This window comes from Rhinolophus hipposideros (assembly GCF_964194185.1).
Source record: "Rhinolophus hipposideros genome assembly, chromosome: 3".
NCBI lineage: Eukaryota > Metazoa > Chordata > Mammalia > Chiroptera > Rhinolophidae > Rhinolophus > Rhinolophus hipposideros.
Window position 1 is genome coordinate 66,832,957 of NC_138049.1, and position 19,842 is coordinate 66,852,798.

Consider the following 19,842-nt stretch of genomic DNA (forward strand, 5'->3'; position numbering starts at 1 on the left):
ATACCAATTTGCAAAAAGTTGACTTTCATTTATTATAGAGAGCTAGATGATTTCTTGAACTACTGATTAATTCACATGAGCTATTTTTTCTGAGAAGTTTGAATGTTATATTTATGAAAATGTATATGAACTTTTGTTAAGTAGAAGTGTGGTAGAGTGTCCTCTAAAGTACTGCAAATTCAGTGTGTGCCCAGAAGTAGTTTAAAATACCAAACTATCTTCTTTCCAAGTATTGCCTTAATTAGGAAATATTTGGAGAATGGAAAAAATGTAGGCATGATTCAAACATTCTTTACATCAAGATCTAAGGATTGTCTAAGTGTATGCACAGATGTATAAATCTCTGTAGCAAAGCAGTGGAACTTATCTTTTACTGTAAAAGACCCTTAAAAGTGTAAAGTAACAGTTCATCAAGTCTCCATATTCATCTAGAGACTTTAAGTTTGGAAAACTTAAATGGAAATTTAAGTTTAGGATCCAAAACTAACTGCCACAATCTGTGTGGCACACCCAGGTGCTTTAAGTTTACTCATAGCATATGGAGAATTAGGAAAAATTGCCAAGTTTTATCTCAGGTAATATTTATGACAGTGTATTAATTTGGGCATTATTGTATTTATTTTTAGAAAAGTTATAAATCCCAGTATTCATTAATAAAAATAATTTTTAAAAAGGGAGGCAATAGTTATGTGCATCACGTACTCAGATCACAACTGTGCTTGGTTTTGGATGCCATGTTTTTGAAGGGTCATTAGTAAACTGAGATACAAGTACAGTGGTACCTCGGTTTTCGAACGTAATCCATGAGTTCTGAAACATTCTAAAACAGCCGATAGCTAGGCCTCAGGATCTTGCACTCAGCGGAGGCCGTGTGACATGTTCAACTTTTGAGTTGTGTTCGAAAACCAAAGCGTTTACTTCCGGGTTTACGGCGTTCATAAACCAAAATGTTCGTCAACGGAGATGTTTGAAAACCGAGGTACTACTGTATATCCAGAGAAGAGTAACCAAAGCAGTGACTGTCACTGAAATCTTGTTATGTGAGAGAGTTGGAGGAAATAGAAATGTTTAGCCTAAAAGAAAAGACTTGAAAGGGATATAATTAAATTTTCAATTATTTGAAAGACTTTCATGTGAAAAAGAATATACTTACATGGTACAGCCTCAGAATGTAGACATATAATAAGTGGGTCGAAGTTATTATAGGGCTATAGATTTAACTTCAATGTAAAGGAAGATTTCTGATAATCTGTCATTGGAAAAGACTTCCTTGTTATCTGTCACTGGAAATATTCATGTAGTTTGGATAATCATTGATCCATACATATTATAAATGTGATTCTTGCATTGGATGTGATTGTAAAATAATTTAATTCTAAGGTCACTTTTAAGTAGAAAATACTGTGAATTTTTTAAAATGCAGCCCATAGATGAATAATTCCAGGTACTGGGAACGTCTCCTAGAGTACAACTAACTAACATATCACTTCAAATAACCTTGCTATTTAATTCAGCAAATTTTTAGAAATAGCCTTTAATCACAATGTTAAGAATTATTAAACATAATAGATTTTCAATTAAGAAATTATTTAAGTAGATTTAAAGTGATTTGGTGACACATCTCATCAGAAATCCTACTCCATCACCCAAACAAATGCACAAACGTGTTAGTTTACACAGCTGTATTCTGGCTATAATGTTTTGGTTTCAGCATTTCTCCGGTTTGAATGGATAAAAAGTTTAATGTTGACATTTTCTCATTTAAAGTAATTAGATTATTCTGATCTAATTTTTATTTTTTGTAGTTTTTTCAGATTGCTTTTCTATATATGCTTTTAGACTTATTTATTTTTATTTTTTTCTTAACTTAGTGCAGTTTAACTAGTAGAGAAATTAATAGGGAGAATTTTCTCTGAGGTAATGCTTCCAACCTCCCTCACTGGCCCCTACTGCCCAAATCAGTAGTTGAGGAAAAATAACTAGGTTAGAGTTTGCTTTTATTATCTTTTCCAAAATTTTCTACATGCTTTCTAGGTATGCTTCTGAAAATTTGAAGATTTGTTTTCATTAGTTATCTGGACAAAATAATCTATATTTAATATGATCTAATAATTATTTTATGTACCTTTAAAATGTTGGATATTTTTTGCTAGATAATTTTGTAATATAAATTTTAACTCTTTAAAATAAAGCATAATTGAAATTGTCAATTTTAGCTCAATACTATATGTTTTATGTTTTATATTCACTGTAGTGAAATTTATAAACTATTTGATAGAATTACAAATTATGTACAGTAAGTCGTTTTTTAACATCTCTGATAGGTTATGTGACTTTAAGCGAAATGACATACAATGTGACCAATTTTATCATAGGCTAATTGATAGAAACAAGAGTTAACTACTATGGCATCTCTTCAATGTTATAACAAAACAATGTTGAAGGAATCAATATTATTCAAGGACCTGCTGTAATTATCTACTTAAAATAAGTCATGAAAGTTATTGATTTCATTTCTTTCTACACAAAGAAATTTCTCATTTAATAATATAAATCCTGGTCTTTATATGATTGTCTGAATGAAGGACATTTATAATAATTTGGAGCGTATCTTATTTTACATATTTTACAAAATTAGTGTGCCTTGTGAAATAAAACATCATTTCACTATGGAATGAGGTAATTTATTTTAGAAGCTGAAATGTGAAAGTGTATCATTTCCCTAATGGAAGAAGTTAATTTTTATTGACAATCTGCCAAATAAATGCCAACTGTCTGATGAATTCAGTGTTACCTTAGGATTCTTTCCCGTGTTTTCTACCATGGAAAAAAGTACTTTGGATTTTAACTATCAGAACAACATTTATTACTTTGTACTTAATTCATATGCTAATACTAGTTTTAAAATGAATAAATGAAGAAGAATTTATCTAAAATTATTTTCAGTTCTTATTTCTTTGGACACAATACTTGAGTTGTGGTATGTGGAGATGGTGTCATAAATGTTGGGTAGTTGTTTTTTTTTAACTCACTCATTTTATTAATGAAAACAATTATTCCAAGGAAACTCAGTATCACGCAGGTATTAAGTGTCAGTTGGGATTTGAACTCATGTTTTCTATCTTATACTCTTCTGTGTTAGAATTCTCCAGAGAAACAGAACCAATAGAGTGTGTGTGTGTGTGTGTGTGTGTGTGTGTGTGTGTGTGAGTGTGTGTATGCGCGCATGCGCGCAGAGAGGGAGATTTATTTTAAGGAACCGGTTCACATAATTGTGGAGGCTAGCAAGTCCAAAATCTGTAGGGTAGGCCAACAGACTGGAGACCTAGGGAAGAGGTGATGCTGCAGTTTGACTTTAAAAGTAGTCCGCTGGCAGAATTCCCTCTTTGAGGGAGGTTACATCTCTAGTAAGGCCTTCAACTGATTGTATGAAGCCTATCCACATTATAGAGGGTAATATGCTTTACCCAGTGTCTCCTAATTTATATGTTAATCCCATCTAAAGATTATGTTCAAAGAACTATCTAGACTAATGTTTAACCAAATATCTGGGTACTATGCTCAGCCAAGGTGACATATAAAATTAACCATCACATCCTCCCAAACCAAGGTTGGTTCTTCTTAGCTTAGATTGATTATGTTTCTACCTTAGGTCCGAGTTGACCAGAGAAGCTGTACTCTTATCAGATAGCTTCTTGGACCTTTCCTCATTGACTAGTAGGCTTTCTGATTTTCAAAAGCTAAAGTGATATGTTTGTTAATTAAGATTATTCTCCTAAATCCTGGAGTGTTTACATATAAAGAATTTCATATATTGCTTTCTAGAAAAGCTTAATCCTAATAGATACTTCATAGAGTATTGTTCAAATATGGTTTCACTTAAAAAAGTTTCTAATGCTAATTGAATTAATGACAGTAATTTAACATTTAAACCTAGTTTTAGAAATTGTTAAATAAAGTAGATGACCACTCATTTCTTCCAGAAGGCCCTTGCTTTGTTTCCTTCCCAACTCAGCCACTTCTTCAAAATCTTTTTGCTGATTATGTGTTCATTATTTCTTCTCTCCTTCCTTTCTTTAACAGAAATTTATTGAATGTCCACTGCATGCCAGGCACTTTACTAATCTGAGTAAAGATAAATAAAAGACCTATTTCCTGCCATTGTGGAATTTACAGGTAATATTCGAGTGAACAAAGAACTACTCGTACATGAGTACAGCTTGTATTGTGAAGGAAATGAACAGAGAATAGTGATAGAGAATAACAAGGGGATTTCCTTTCATAGTGTAGTCAGGGATGTGTCTCTGAGGAGATATAGTATTTAAACTGACACCTGAAGGATGAGGAGTCAGCTTCTGAAAACTAGGAAAAAAAGGATTTAAAAAATTTTTAATTAAACTCATTGAGGTAATATTGGTTAATAAAATTGTATAGGTTTCAAGTGTACAGTTCTATGTCGTCTATATATTGCACTGTGTGTTCATCACCCAGAGTCAGTTCTTCTTCCATCACCATATGTTTGACCCTCTTTACCCTCTTCTACCGCCACCTTCTCCGCTTACCCTCCAGTAACCACTAAACTATTGTCTGTGTCTGTGAGGTTTTTTCGTGTGTGTGTATTTGTGTTTGTTGTTCATTTGTTGCTTTCAGTTTCATATCCCACATATGAGTTAAGTCATATAGTTCTTGACTTTTTCTGTCTGACTTATTTTGCTTAGCATGATAATCTCAAGATCCATTCATGTTGCCGCAAATGGTACTGTTTCATCTTTTCCTATGGTAGAGTAGTATTCCATTGTGTATATATACCATGTCTTCTTTATCCAGTCATCTATCGAAGGACACTTTGGTTGTGTCCATGTCTTGGCCACCATGAATAATGCTTCAGTGAACATAAGGGTACATATATCTTTACAGATAAATGTTTTCAGATTTTTTTGGATAGGGATCCAGAAGACAGATTGCTGAGTCACATGGTAATTCTATTCTTAATTGTTTGAGGAACCTCCACACTGTTGTCCTAGTGGCTGTACCAATTTACATTCCCACCAACAGTGTATGAGGGTTTCTTTTTCTCCACAACTGTTCTAACACTTGTTATTACTTGTCTTGTTGATGATAACCATTCTAACAGGTGTGAGGTGGTATCTCTTTGTGATTTTTATTTGCATTCCCCTACTAGCTAGTGAAGTTGAACATTTTTTCATATATCTGTTGGCCATTTGTATGTCTTCTTGGGAGAAGTATCTGTTCAGGTCCTCTGCCCATCTTTTAATTGGATTGTTTGTTTTTTGTTGTTGTATTGTATGAGTTCTTTAAATATTTTGGATATTAGCCTCTTATCAGACATGTTTGCAAATATCTTCTCCCATTCTGTTGGTTGTCTCTTTGTTTTGTTGATGGTTTCTTTTGTATGCAGAAGCTTTTTAATTTGCTATAGTCCCATTCATTTATTTTGCTTTTACTTCCCTTGCCTTTGAGATAAAATTGATAAAATCCTCTCTGAACCCAAGGTCCATAAGTTTAGTACTTATGCTTTCTTCTATGCAATTATTGTTTCAGATTTTATGTTTAGATCTTTGGTCCATTTTGAGTAATTTTGGTATATGGTGACAGATAGCATTCTAGTTTAATTCTTTTGCATGTGGCTTTCCAATCTTTTCAGTACCATTTATTGAAGAGACTTTCTTTTCTCTATTGTATGTTTTTGGCTCCTTTGTCAAAAATTATATGCCTATGTACATGTGGGTTTATTTCTGGGTTCTCAGTTCTATTCCATTCGTCTGCATGTCTGTTTTAATAATCAAACTATGTTGTTTCGATTATTGTCACTTTGTAGTATAATTTGATGGATACCTACAGCATTGTTCTTTTTTTCTCAGTATTGCTTTGGCTATTTAGGGTCTTTTATGATTCCATACAAACCTGATGAGTTTTATTTCTTGAAGAAATGCCATTGGGATTTTGATGGGGTTTGCATTAAATCTGTATATTGCTTTGGGTAATATGGCTATTTTAACTATGTTGATTCTTCTATTCCATGAACACGGAATATCTTTCCATTTCTTTGTGTTTTCTTCAATTTCTTTTAATAATGTCTTATAGTTTTCAGTGTATAGGTCCTTTACATCGTTTGTTAAGTTTATTCCTAGGTATTTTTTTCTTTTTGTTGCAATTGAAAAATGAATTTTTTTCACTTCTTTTTCTGAAAACTCATTTTTAGCATATAGGAATGCAATATCCTACCACTTTACTGTATTTGTTTATTGTTTCTAATAGTTTTTTGGTGAAGTCTTAAAGGTTTTCTGTATAAGGAATCATGTCATCCTCAGAAAGTGACAATTTAACTTCTTCATTCCCAATTCAGATGCCTTTTATTTCTTTGTCTTGCGTGATTGCTCTGGCTAGGACTATGTTGAATAAAAGTGGTGACGGGGGCATTCCTGATTTTTAGAGAAAAAAAGCTTTTAGTTTTTCACCATTAAGTATGGTATTAGCTGAGGGTTTGTCTTATGTGGCCTTTACTATGTTGAGGTACTTTCCTTCAATACCCATTTTATTAAGAGTTTTAATCATAATTGGATGTTGTATCTTCAAATGCTTTTCCTGCATCTATAGATATGATCATATGATTTTTATCCTTTATTTTATTTATGTGGTGTATCACATTGATCAGTTGGCATATGTTGAAACATCTTGTGCCCCTGGAATGGACCCCACTTGATCATGATGTATAATCTTTTTTATGTATTGTTGTATTTGATTTGCTGGTATTTTGTTTAGGATTTTTACATCCGTATTCATCAGAGATATTGGTCTGTAGTTTTTTTTGTGTGTGTGTGAGTGTTATCCTTATTAGATTTTTGTATTAGGATAATATTGGCAATATAAAATAAGTCAGGAAGTATTGCCTCTTCACTATTTTTGGAAAAGTTTGAGAAGGATAGGTATTAAATCATCTTTGAATGTTTGGTAGAATTCACTAGTGAAGCCATTTCGTCCTGGACTTTTTCTTCTGCATAGGTTTTGGATGGTTGTTTCAATTTTCTTACTGTTGATTGGTCTATTTAGGTTTTCCAGTTCTTTGTGATTCAGTCTACGAAAGTTATATATTTCTAAGAACTATTCCATTTCTTTTAGGTTATTGAATTTGGTGGCATATAGTCCTTTATAACATTCTTGTATGATCTTTTGTATTTCTCTGGTATCCATCATAGCTTCTCATCTTTCATTTCTGATTTGTTTGTGTTTTTCCTCTTTTTTCTTTAGTGAGTCTAGCCAGAGGTTTGCATATTTTATTCATCTTTTCAAAGAACCACATTTTTGTTGCATCATTTTTTTGTATTGTCTTTTTGTTCTCTATTTCATTAAATCTCTAATTTTTAGTATTTTCTTCTTTCTATTGACTTTGGGTTTCAATTATTCTTCTTTTTCTAGTTCTTTAAGTTGTAATGTTAGGTTGTTTATTTTTTATTTTATTTTATTATTATTATTTTTTAGTTGTTGTATCTTGAAATAACCCTGTAATGTTATAAATTTCCCTCTTCATATAGCTTTGGCAGTATCGCAATAATTTTGCTACAATGCATTTTCATTTTCATTTGTTTCTATGTATTTTTTGATCTCTCCTTTTATTTGTTCTTTGACCCAGTTGTTTTTTAGTAGCATATTGTTTAATCTTCATGTATTTGGAATTTTTCCCTATTTCTTTTTGCACTCAATTTGCATTTTCAAAGCATTGTGGTCAGAGAATATGTTTGGTATGGTTTCAGTCTTCTTAAATTTGCGAGGCTAGTTTTGTATTCCATAATATGGTCTATCCTTGATTGAGAATGTTCTGTGTGCAGAAGAAAAAATGTATGGTGTGGTGTTCTAGGATGAAAGGCTCTGTGAATGTCAATTATTTCCATTTGGTCTCATGTGTCATTTAAGGCTGATATTTCCTTATTGCTTTTCCGTTTGGATTATCTATTCATGGCTGTCAATGGAGTAGTTAGGTCCCCTACTATAATTGTGTTTTTGTCAATTTCTACCTTTAGTTTTGTTAGCTCTATATATTTTGGTGCTCTGACTGAAAGCATATATATTGGTAAGTATTATGTCTTCTTGTTGTATTGTCTCTTTTATCATTATGGAATGTTCATCGTTGTCTCTTGTTCCATTTTTATCCTGAAGTCTTTATCATCAGATATAAGTATAGCTATACCCGCTTTTCTCTTGATTGGAATATCAATTTTCCACCCTTTCACTTTCAGTCTGTATTATTTCTTGCAGCTGAGATGTGTTTATTGAAGGCAGCACATGGTGGTTGGGTTTTGTTTTTTGATCCATTCTGCCACTCTTTGCCTTTTTATTCGTGAGTTCAGTCCATTTACATTTAGGGTAATTATTGATATATGAGGATTTTCTATAGCTGTTTTATCTTTTGTTTCCTGATAGCTCAGTGTCTCCATTGTTTCTTTACCTTTGTGTTTCTGTCTGTTATTTTAGTTTGGTGGTACATTTCTATACATTTTTCTCTGTTTCCTTTTTCTTTTCTTTTTTTTATTGTTACATGTCTCAGTGCTGGATTTTAAGTGGTTACCATTAAGTTTATATAAAAGAAAGTTTCATATATACAGTAGTCCTTTTTCTTCTGCATGCATCTTGTCTCCTTTGCAAATTCAGACCTTTTCCCCCTTCCATTTATATTACTGTTGTCACAAATTATGCCTATTTATGCTGTGAGTTCATTTCTGAGTTGCTGTAGCAAATTGTCTTCTTCTTTTTCTTTTTTTATGGTTTTCTGTCCTTTACCCTTTATGTTGTATTCAAGTGTATAGTGCCCTATTCTATGTAGCTGTTGCCTTTTTTTGCTTCTGTCTGTCTTTCAGTAATCCTACTCATAATTTTGTATCTTTTTGTCTTTTTGTTTCAGGTGGAATAACCTCTTTCAGTATTTCTTATAATGCAGGCCTTGTAGTAGAAAATTCCCTCAGCTTTTTTATATCTGGAAAGGTCTTTATTACTCTCCTTCATATCTAAAGGATAACTTTGCTGGCTATATTATTCTTAGTTGGTAATTTATCTTTTGATAGTTTGAATATTTGATTCCATTTCCTCTTAGTTTATAGAGTTTCTCCTGAAAAATCTGATTATAACCTAATGGACTTTCCTGTGTAGGCTACTGTCTTCTTTTGCTTGGGTCCCTTGAGAATTCTTTCTTTGTCAGTAATTTTTGATAGCTTTAATATAAAGAGCCTTGGAGAAGCTCCTTTTAGGATTGAGATAATTAGGTATTCTGTTTGCTTCTTGGATTCAAGAATATAGTCCTTTCCATAGGTTTGGGACGTTCTCAATAACTAATTGTTTGAATAGACTCTGTGCCCTTCTCTCTTTCTTTTCCTTCTGGAATACCCATTATTCTTATATTGCTCTTTCAGATGGAGTCAGATAGTTCTTGTAGTCTTCTTTAATTTCTTTTAACTCTCAAGTCTCTCTTTTCTTCCATCTGTGTCATTTCCAGATTTCTATTTTTGATGTCACTAATTCTTTCCTCCATCTGATCAGCTCTATTTCCTAAGTTTGCTATTTCATTATTGATCACTTTATTGAGTTTTTCAGCCCCAGAATTTCTATTTGGTTCTTTTTAAAAATTTCAATCTCTTTCGTAAAATATTCATTATGTTCGTTGATTTTATTTCTGAGTTCATTAAACTGCCTATCTGTGTTTTCTTGCATCTTGTTGAGTTTTTTTCAGAACTGCAATTCTTGAAGTCATTTGAGTCACGTATTTCCATGTCTTGAAGCTTATTTTCTGGAGATTTTTCATTTTCTTTCTGAGCTGCCTTGTTACCTTGGTTATTCATGATAATTGTTCGATTATTTCTCTTCCTAGGCATTGATGGGTATGAATTCTGCATCAGGTTCATATGAAGAAGTCTTTCTTTTGTTTTCCAGTAGGTAGAACTGGAGAGTTTTTTCTCTTAACCTGTTCTGGCTTCTCACGGTGGAAGATTCCATGGGAAGGTGGGTGCCTCCTCTGTGACTATGTCGTCTCAGTTTCAGGGCACCTTTGTGAGAGGATGTAGTGCATGATAGGGCAGCCAGATGCAGAGCTGTGTGCCTCAGCAGCCCTGGGTACCTCTGCTAGGATCAGTCATGAAAGGTGGGGATGGGGTGGGCTGGGAACAGTGACTGGTTATGTGTTTGTCTTTTTACTTCTTCGAGTAATGGTGACTACCATACCACAGCTACCTTGCCCCTGTATCTCCTCCCCTGTTAGTGGAATTAGCTGCAGTGTGCATCTGCTGTTTAGGAACTTTCTCTTCAGTTTTCAGGGCTTAGATAGTCTGCTCTTTAACCCGACACTACTACAGTTTCTTCTGAGGCCTGCTGCTAGCACTGGGAACATGTAGGGAGGTGAGCTCTGAGAAGGTAGGGGGAAGTGGCCAGGTCAGTGGTTTTGTTTTCTGCCTGGCAGTCAGGGCTATTAGACCATAGCTGTCACTCTTCTTTATTTGGTCTTTGCGTCAAGGTCTCTGCCCTCATCACTGGGTTCAGCTGTTTTATATGCTGATCACTCAGGCAAGAATGCTGGTGTCCACAGAGAGTGCATCTGCAGTCTGAATCCTCCCCTCTCCTGGGACCGTAGTGAACTTAGAACTGTGTCCACAACAGTGAGCTTCTCCGCTCAGGAACTGTCTGTCCCGATCTCAGAGCTGTAGATATTCTGCTCTTTAACTTGACACTGGTACAGTTTCTTCTCAGACCCACTGCTAGCACTGGGAGGGTGCGGGCAAGGTGAGCTCTGAGAAGGGAAAGAGAAGTGGCCAGGCTCTGTGGCTTTGTTTTCTGCCTGGCAGTGAAGGCTGTTAGATCATAGCTGTTGCACTCCTGTATTTGGTCTTTGCGTCAAGGTCTCTGCCCTGATCACTGGGTGTAGCCATATTATATGCTGATCAGTCAGGCAGATTTGCTGGGGCCACAGAGATTGCACCTGCAGTCTGAATCCTCCCCTCTCCCAGGACCACAGTGAATTTCAGGCTTTGTCCACGGGCACTGTCCCCCTCTCTGCACTTCTCCCTTCCCTTCTCCCCTGTTTTTTCTGACTCATCCACCTTCAAATGTTTCAGTCTCTCAAATGTGTTTGTGTGTTGTCCAGGGAATCCTTAGTTGAGTTATGGCTGTTCAGCTTGTTGTAACTTCAAAAGGAGAGATCATCGGGGACCCCCTGACACCACCATGTTTCTGACATTAGTCAAGAGAAAGAATTTGAAGCTGAAGAAATAGATGTTCAGAATGTCTGGAAGTGGAGAGGGTGGCATGAAATGAGGTTTGAAATAGAACTCTTGTGGGTCATGGTAGTGTTTCATTGCTATTCTTTATCTATTTGGGAAGTCACTGTGTTTGAAGCAAAGAAATGAAAGCATCCAATTAAAGTTTTAAGAGATTTCAGTAGTCCCTCCTTATCATGGGTTTTACTTTCCTCGGTTTCAGTTAGAAAACTGTAATCAACTGTGGTCTAAAAATGTTAAAATGGAAAATTCCAGAAATAATTCATAAGTTTTAAATTGAGTGCCATTCTGAGTAGTGTGATGAAATTTCACACCGTCCTGCCAGGAATGTGAATCATCCTTTTGTCTAGTATCTCCATGCTGTATATACGCCTCAGTCATTAGTCACTTAGTAGCCATCTTGGTTATCAGATCGACGATGGCAATATTTCAGTGCTTGCATTCAAGACACCCTTATTTTTCTTAAAGTGCAAGAGTAGCAATGCTGCCAATTTGGATATGCCAACGAGAAGCTGTAAAGTGCTTCCTTTAAGGGAAAAGGTGAAAGTTTTTGACATAATAAGGAAAGAAAAACATTTGTATGCTGAGATTGCTAAGCTCAGATTCATAAGAATGAATCTTCTATCTGTGAAATTGTGAAGAAAAAAGAAATTCATACTAGTTTTGTTGTACCTGAAACTGCAAAAGTTACAGCCACAGTACATGGTAAGTGCTTAGTTAAGATGGAAAAGGCATTAAATTTATGGAAGACATGAACAGAAAACATATTGCAATTGATGGCAATGTGTTGAGCAAGAAAGCATTGAGCCTATAGGAAGACTTTAGCAAGGGATACCCTGAAATGAGTCACAAGACGCCAAGCCATTTACTGCAGGTAAGGGATGGTGACACAGAGTTGGGTATCGGTTTGAACAGAAAAATAGAAAAAATACTGCAATGAGAGACCACACTCCCATAATTTTTATTACACTATATTGTTATAATTGTTCTATCTTAGTATTAGTTAATCTTGTACTGTGCCTAATTTATAAATTAAACTTTATCATAGGTATGTAAGTAGAGGAAAAAATAGTATATAAAGGGTTCGGTACTCTTCGAAGTTTCAGGCATCCACTGGAGGTCTTGGAATGTGTTCCGTGTGGATAAGGGAGAGTCTTCTGTACTCTGGCTGGTATGGGGATGAAACATTGCGCTAGACTAGAAATGGGAAGACCAGTAAGAAGACTGTTGAGATAATGGCTCTCCTTCCATGAATCCTAATCACTTTCAGTAGATTTGATCCTCTTAGGTTATGGAGCAAGGAAATCCAGCAAGGCTGTAAGCTCACAGAGTCACCAATAGTAGTAACCAATTCACATGAGAATAATGTAAGTTGGTGAGGTGACGTCCATACAGACAACTAGTATATTTACACTGACCCTGAAAACATCAACAGGAGGCAAGAAGATATGCTGTACATACTCGTAAGAATTTCTCAGACTTAGGGCAGTTCACTTTATAACTCAAGTCAATACTCTTTTGATCCTATCCTTTGTCCACTGCACAAATCCATTTTGAACCAACTCGTTCTTACCCCCAAGGAAGAGGCAACTAGACCATGTTTTACACTGCTACTAAATACTATTCATTTCATTTCTATGCACTTAGTTTTTATATTAAAATATTAATGTGGGCGTTTTGGAGTTTTGTAACTACCTGAACAGTTCAATCTCAGCTGGACCTTCTACTCCATAGAGTTTAACTTCAGCTGTGTTCTTGGCTCCTCTCATTCTTACGGTTGTAAATATGTATACACTTCTGCAGCCTTATCCTTCTTACCTCATATATTCCTCTTCATGTCCCCTATGAATTCAGTGGCTTAACATTTTATGTCCATGAACTAAACCGACTACATTTCCCCTCTTCGATACATTTCTTTCTTCATCTGTACAATTTAGTGCATTCCACCCACTAAAATGTCAGTACTCTGTAACATTTTCTTCTAGGTCCTATTTTCTTTTATTTTCTTACTCCCTAGCCTCACATTCCAGTCCCCCGGTTTTCTTCACATTGTAAGATGCAACACCACCCACTCAGTCTCTTAAACTAGACCTCTCAGAGATATTCAGGATTTTTCCCTCTTCCTTTCCCTTTATGAGCCTTGTAATTTTACCTCTTATTTATCTGTTTAATCTCTCTGGTTCATTTAATCCCATTGCTATTCTTAGATTAATTAGGTCGTTCTCATTTTTAAAGAGAGTGGATTTTCAAAAAGGGATGCCTCATTGTGCCACTTTTATGACTACAGTCATTGAATGACTCTCCATTCCTCATCATAAAATCCAAACTCCTTAGCATGACATTCAAGGATCTTTGTAATCTGCCCCTGTGACTACCTCTCTGTCTTCAGTGAGGTGCCCCTTTCTTACATTTCACACCTGGCACCCCATCCTAAATTTAGTGTCCTTTACACCCCTGGGTTCTTTCACAGTCTTTATCACACCAACGTGTAGTAACTAACTTTTTATTGTGTCTGTCTGTATTCCTCTTGACTTTTTTCTTGAGGGTAGCAACTCTTGTACCCTTCACCTCTACCGCAGAACCTAGTAGAACTATCACAGTCTTTGTTGAATGGATAAATAGGCAATAGAGCGTGAATGAACATTTCCGGCATAGTATGTGCTTTGGACCTGAAGGGGCTTGGTTTAAATCTTTTCCATTGCTTCTTGTTAACAATGTATGATGTTGAGTCAGTAACACAAATTCCCTGAGCTTTAGTTTCCTCATCTGTAAAATGAGTATTGTTATTATATTTAAATAAGATTATCTGTCCCCCTCCACCTGGGCTTTCCAGGTCCAGAAGTCTTGTGGGATCTGGGGCTATGTCAAACCTGGGAAAGCTGTCTTCGTGGAGGAGGACATGTGGGGAGAGATCACGTGATGTCTTTGAACCTGCCAAATCCAATATCAGCATGTAACAGGAGGGAAACTAAGGCAAGAGGGTAGAACCCAGAGGAAATAAGTGACAGAGAGTCTAAAGGTGAGGTAGGGAGGACCAACATCTTTCAGGCCCTGAGCCGGAAAGGGGAGAGAAGGAGAGTTCAGGCACTCCTCCCTCCTAGTTTCTGGAAGGGTGAGCAGGGGAGTGGGTGCTCTTGTCAGTCAGGGGTGAGTTCTGAACAGCTCCATCCTTCAGGGTGTCTGCAGAGCAGCCAGGTTTGAGGGGCCACAGTGCCTGGACAGGTCCTGTGGGCCCCTGCCCTGGGTATGCCCTGGAGGGGAGGCAGAGAGGGGGCCAGCAGCCTCATCCCTGAGCCGTCACTGAGCCTTTTTGGTCACCTGGTTCTTCAGCATCACATAGGTGATGAACACTCCTACAAACAGGAGCAGTAGGAGGCCGGCGGCCAGTGGGATGGCAGCGGTGTAGGCTCGGGGCAGGAAGTACTTGTGGACGACTTGCTGGCTGCCGATGAATGGCATTTCCCTGGCGCTCCTCACCTGTAATTTACTGCTACATTCTGTTTTTATCAGGGTTCATATGAGATAGAAATGTCAAATACAGAAGGCTCTTTATATCTTCTATTAAAAATTGTATCAGAAATAATGTGTAATATATTGGTCAATATGCTTTATATAAAGACCCATTTGATAAATTCTTCTCAGAATTGAAGAAATATTATGCCTTTTTCAGTGGTGTACTTCCTTTATTAGAATTGAGAACTAATTCCATTTTCATTCTATATCTATATTTTGTGCTATATTTTGTGTTCAATTGCAGCAGTTTTCTTCAGACCACCTTTATTTTTCCTGTTTCTACCTTCCCTGCCCACCCTCCCATTTTATTAATTCTCCTTAAATGAGTGAGTCTTGCAAACCCACATTTTAGACTATTATTAACCCAGGCTAAGTGGAAACCCATGTCCTTTAGAAAAAATATCATCTTCTCCAAGGTGGGTTGGCTTCCTGCAGCCCAGGGAAAACAGAGTAAGTAAAGCTTGCCTTTTGGATCTCTGTGCTTCTTGTCGGTTTTCTATGATTTGAATGATTACCTGGTTTTACTGAGTCTTTAACTTGTATTGGTTACTGCCTCAAACTTTTATTAATTTATTGAAAACGTTTATCAATGTATTGATTCATTTTTATTTTTACTTAAAAGGAAAACATAAAACAAGAACAGAAATTAAAACCATCATTTCAGGGATTTTTAAAAAAATTTTTTCTAAGCACCAGTCCCTTTGTTTTATCATCTATGAACCGATGACTTAATTAATTAGGAAGTTTTTGAGGGAGAATGATGGCTGAGATCACAAAGCCTTCATACATTTTCTTTCAAATAATTCTTCACCAACCTATTATTGTCTCTCCCTAGATACAAAACTAATTTGTTAATGATATACTTGAGAGCTTAAAAGATTAAATTCTTTTGATTGCCTACATACTGCCAAATATTAGGATAAATTATAATATTTCCAATACCTATATTCTTCTCTGCTATTGCATGCTTAAGAGCAATTGTGGTAATTTCATCAATGCCCGATGAATTTCTTTCTCTATTCTGAAGAGACATTCTTGATAGAAATTTAATATTTTTTCCTGTTGCTTCATGTAACATTATAAATGGGCTAATGTCACCCGGAGAATTCTGTAGCTATTCACAATGTATGGGAATCACAAATCCTTAACTTAGTAAGAATAGTTTAGAAATAGTAAAAAAAACTTTCAAAATTCATGTTTCATCTTAAATATGGAGGAATTGTATGTCTTGGATTCTAAAATTATTGCTAGTCCTTTACTGAAGTACGTGTATTCTTGGTATGTCACTCAACTGATTTAAGAATTTTACTGTGACTTGTGGTCAGTCACATTCAGAAACAAATGTTACTTAACATTGAACTTTTGCATCATATACTGAACTAAGATGGCAGATCTGTCAACATCATTGAAAACTGAAGTGTATGTTTATTACTGTAGATCAGTGATCATACTATTTTGCTTGTAAACCTCTTAAGGGAATTTTGAAAAACTGTGCACTCCTTGCTTTTTTTAACTTGACATCTAAAAAGTTTTACCTTAAGTTTAAATAGTTGCAAGGAATGTAATTTCCAGCATATTTAAAATATTGACATATCAAAATAAAACTATTGTATCTTTTACTTAAATGTATCCAAAGGAATACAATCTGATATAGTCCATTATTAATTCAAAATATACAAAAACAAATGCTTCTCTTACAGAAATATTGTAATGTTCTTGAATTTGTATTTTAATTCCAGCCCTCTTTATGATTTTATTTTAACATAATACATTTTAATGGTTGAAACTTTTTAATCTTTAAAATATTTTTATTAAAATATAGCTAGCATGAAACATTTATTGAACAAGCATTATACTATTGTGCAGCAAAACTATGTATATAAAGTGACATTAAAGTTTTTATTCTGTATTCTGGTATTAGTATTATTACTAGTATACAATCAATCTAACAACAGATATGTGTGTTAGATTTTTATTAATCATTTAACATAAAAATAATTTTATTGGAAATTGATCATTTAATGAAATGAAAATTCCCCCTGGAATTCATGTATATCTAGACCTATATGTTACTTATGGGTAGAAGAGAAGTTTTAGCATCAGTTTTTAGACATATACATGCATGTGCTATAAAACCTTATTCACATAAACAAATAGATGGGATGAATTTTGTTATAGCAATATCACTTAATTCTTTGAACTCTTTCCAAATTATGTGCCAAAAATCACATAGATATATATCATGAAAACTTATTTTTAGTGATCTACCAAATGACAACTCAGTTACCTCCTCCTTCAAAAATGTGGAAAGCAAAGAAATAGAAACCACCTGAATTGCAAAAGGTTTAGTTACCCAGTCAGTTGTTAGAGTTATAACTTTTTCAGTTTCTAAGAAATATCTCAAAAAGTCTTTACCTAGTTTTCCCAAATGGCCGCTAGTATCTGTTACACTTTCACTTACATTTGCTTAATTTGACATATTTAGAAAGAGTTGGGAAAGTTGAACCTTAATTGAAATTTAATTTCAATACATCTTTTATAGTACAGATTTTTCAATGTAAAATATGTTTATCTTACAATTTGTCACAACCTGGAAGTTGCAGATTTAGCACATTCACTTAATGGAAAATACTTGCCTTATACCCTAATTGGCCTAAACAGTCCTTTTTATCAAGTCTTTCAGTCAAAACACTTTCTGCCAGTTCTAATAAATGTACTAATATATTTTTGAATATTATAAATGCCACTGAGAAATATTTGTAGACTATGGTTGATTAATAAGTCAGAATGTCAAGATTAAAGTGATGCAGATTAATTAAATTGATTTATCCATTTAAAAATAAATTATCAAAAAGGCAATTGTATCTCAGTCATTGATTTATTATAAAGCAATGTAATATGTAGATGATATTGCAAGTTTTTATGAAGTAGGGAGTATGAAACAAGGCATGATATTACAGTGGTAAGAATGTATGTATGCATGTACACTATTTCCCTGAAAATAAGACCTAGCCAGACAATCAGCTGTAATGCGTCTTTTGGAGCAAAAATTAATATAAGATCCAGTATTATATTATGTTATATTATATTATATTATTATATTATTACATTACATTACATTATTATTATATTATTACATTACATTACATTACATTACACCCAGTCTTATAGTGAAATAAGACCGGGCATTATATTATATTATATTATATTATATTATATTATAGACCCAGTCTTATAGTAAAATAAGCCTGGGTCTTATATAAATTTTTGCTCCAAAAGATGCATTAGAGCTGATTGTCTGGGTAGGTCTTATTTTTGGGGAAACACAGTATTAATTTCTGGTTTTGGGCTTATAGATATAATTAGATAAGAAATACCTGTAAATAAAAAATAAATCCATTAATTTCATTAGACATGATCAAAATTTCTACATATTTAATGAAAGATAAAAACACATATTGCTTAAAACTAATTGATTTGATAGGTAATAATATTACTTTTCCAATAAAGATGTAGAAAATATGAAACATTTCATAAAATAAAGTAAGAGGATTAACTGTAATAATAAATATTTCATAAATTTGATAAAATTATATAATATTTAATTAAATGATACACCTTTTATTTTGATGAAATCTACTAAATTTTTTAAAATGAGAAAATCCAGAATCATACTAGGATATTTTATTATTGCTTTCTCAGTAATTGATAGAAAAATAGAATAAATTAACTTCACAAATGTGGTAAGAGAAGTGGAAATCTATTATATTTTTATTTGTAGGTTTTATCTAGTATATCTAGACATATATAGTAGTTTTTGAAAATACTCTGTTATATTTAAAACCATCAGTATCATTAACTATTCACTGCTTCTAGCTGTTTAAAGATTTCATTTCCAGTATAAACTATTGAGAATAGTTGAAAATGTGTGCTTTTCATTAAATATGATATAAAAAAAGCCATTTTCAGTGTATGGTTCTTTTGCCTTTTGTGGGTGTCTCCTTCAGGACTGAAGCTACTTCCCACTGATCTACTGTATACTGTATCTGGATTCAGAACCAAGACACCCTTGTTTTAGTGCCACAGTTCACTTAAAACAGGAATATATCAAAAATGGGCCTGGGCAAGCCTCACCAAATTCAGTGAAATTTCAAAGGTTTTGTGTAGCAAAATTTTGGATAGGTAATTTGATGTCTTTCTTTTGTACAATAAAAAGTCCAGTGTGAAAACAGATAGGGAACAGAGAATCTCCATGAGTAGATTTGTCTTTGAAGAACCGCACCAGGTCTTAGATCAATTTTAGGAAAGAGATATGCAAGGTAAATATCTAGAAATTGATTACTTTAAAATTATTCATACATTTGTACTCCTCGGAAAGTCTTCTCAACCATATATATCAGTCTTCGGACTCTTAAGAGAAAGTGTTCTAGAAATAGGAAATGGAACTGCTAGTTTCTTAAGAATTGAATATTACTTCTATTATACTATACTTCTACTATATTCTATTGCTCATAGCAGTTACAGAGGCATCCAGAATCAAGAAGGGGACATAGACCCCACTTTCTATGGGAGGAATGTCAAAGAATTTGTGGTCATTCTTAATCTGCCTCAGCCACTAAGTACCAAGCATGTGTCAGGTCATTGCAATAAAATAATGAACACAACAGACATAACAGTTTACCTCAGGAAGCATACGGGCTAATGGAGGAGAGAAACAATAAATAAGCAATTATAAAACTGGGTGATAAACATTATGATAAGACAGTACAAGGTACTATGGAATCATAGGAGGGTCCTTTAACCCGGACAAAACTGGAATTCAGGCACAATTTCCCAAAGGAGGTAGCCTGAGAACTCCATTATGAATCAAGTTAGTGCTGTTTAACTTTATCCTTTAATTTCTCCAAAGTCTTAGTGATGTGATAAAACATAGTTTATGTTTTTCTGAAAGCATATTTCTCAATTATGCTAGACTTGAAACCAGTGACAAATTTCCAGTGATAGCATAAATTTGAATTTGTGCAGGGATGGTCTAAATCTGAGGAAAAATAGT

General features: G+C 34.3%; 2 protein-coding genes across 2 annotated transcripts in view; one reads left to right on the forward strand and one right to left on the reverse strand.

Moving 5' to 3' along the window:
• The window catches only part of ME1 (malic enzyme 1), a 173,356-nt gene that overhangs the window by 29,731 nt on the left and 123,783 nt on the right, over positions 1-19,842 (forward strand). The window lies entirely within an intron of this gene.
• LOC308493581 (dolichol phosphate-mannose biosynthesis regulatory protein-like) lies at positions 14,574-14,735 on the reverse strand (the record flags this gene model as incomplete). The annotated part of the gene is made up of 1 exon (XM_081039964.1): positions 14,574-14,735. The coding sequence occupies one exon, from the start codon at positions 14,733-14,735 to the stop codon at positions 14,574-14,576; it is 162 nt and encodes a 53-aa protein (XP_080896090.1).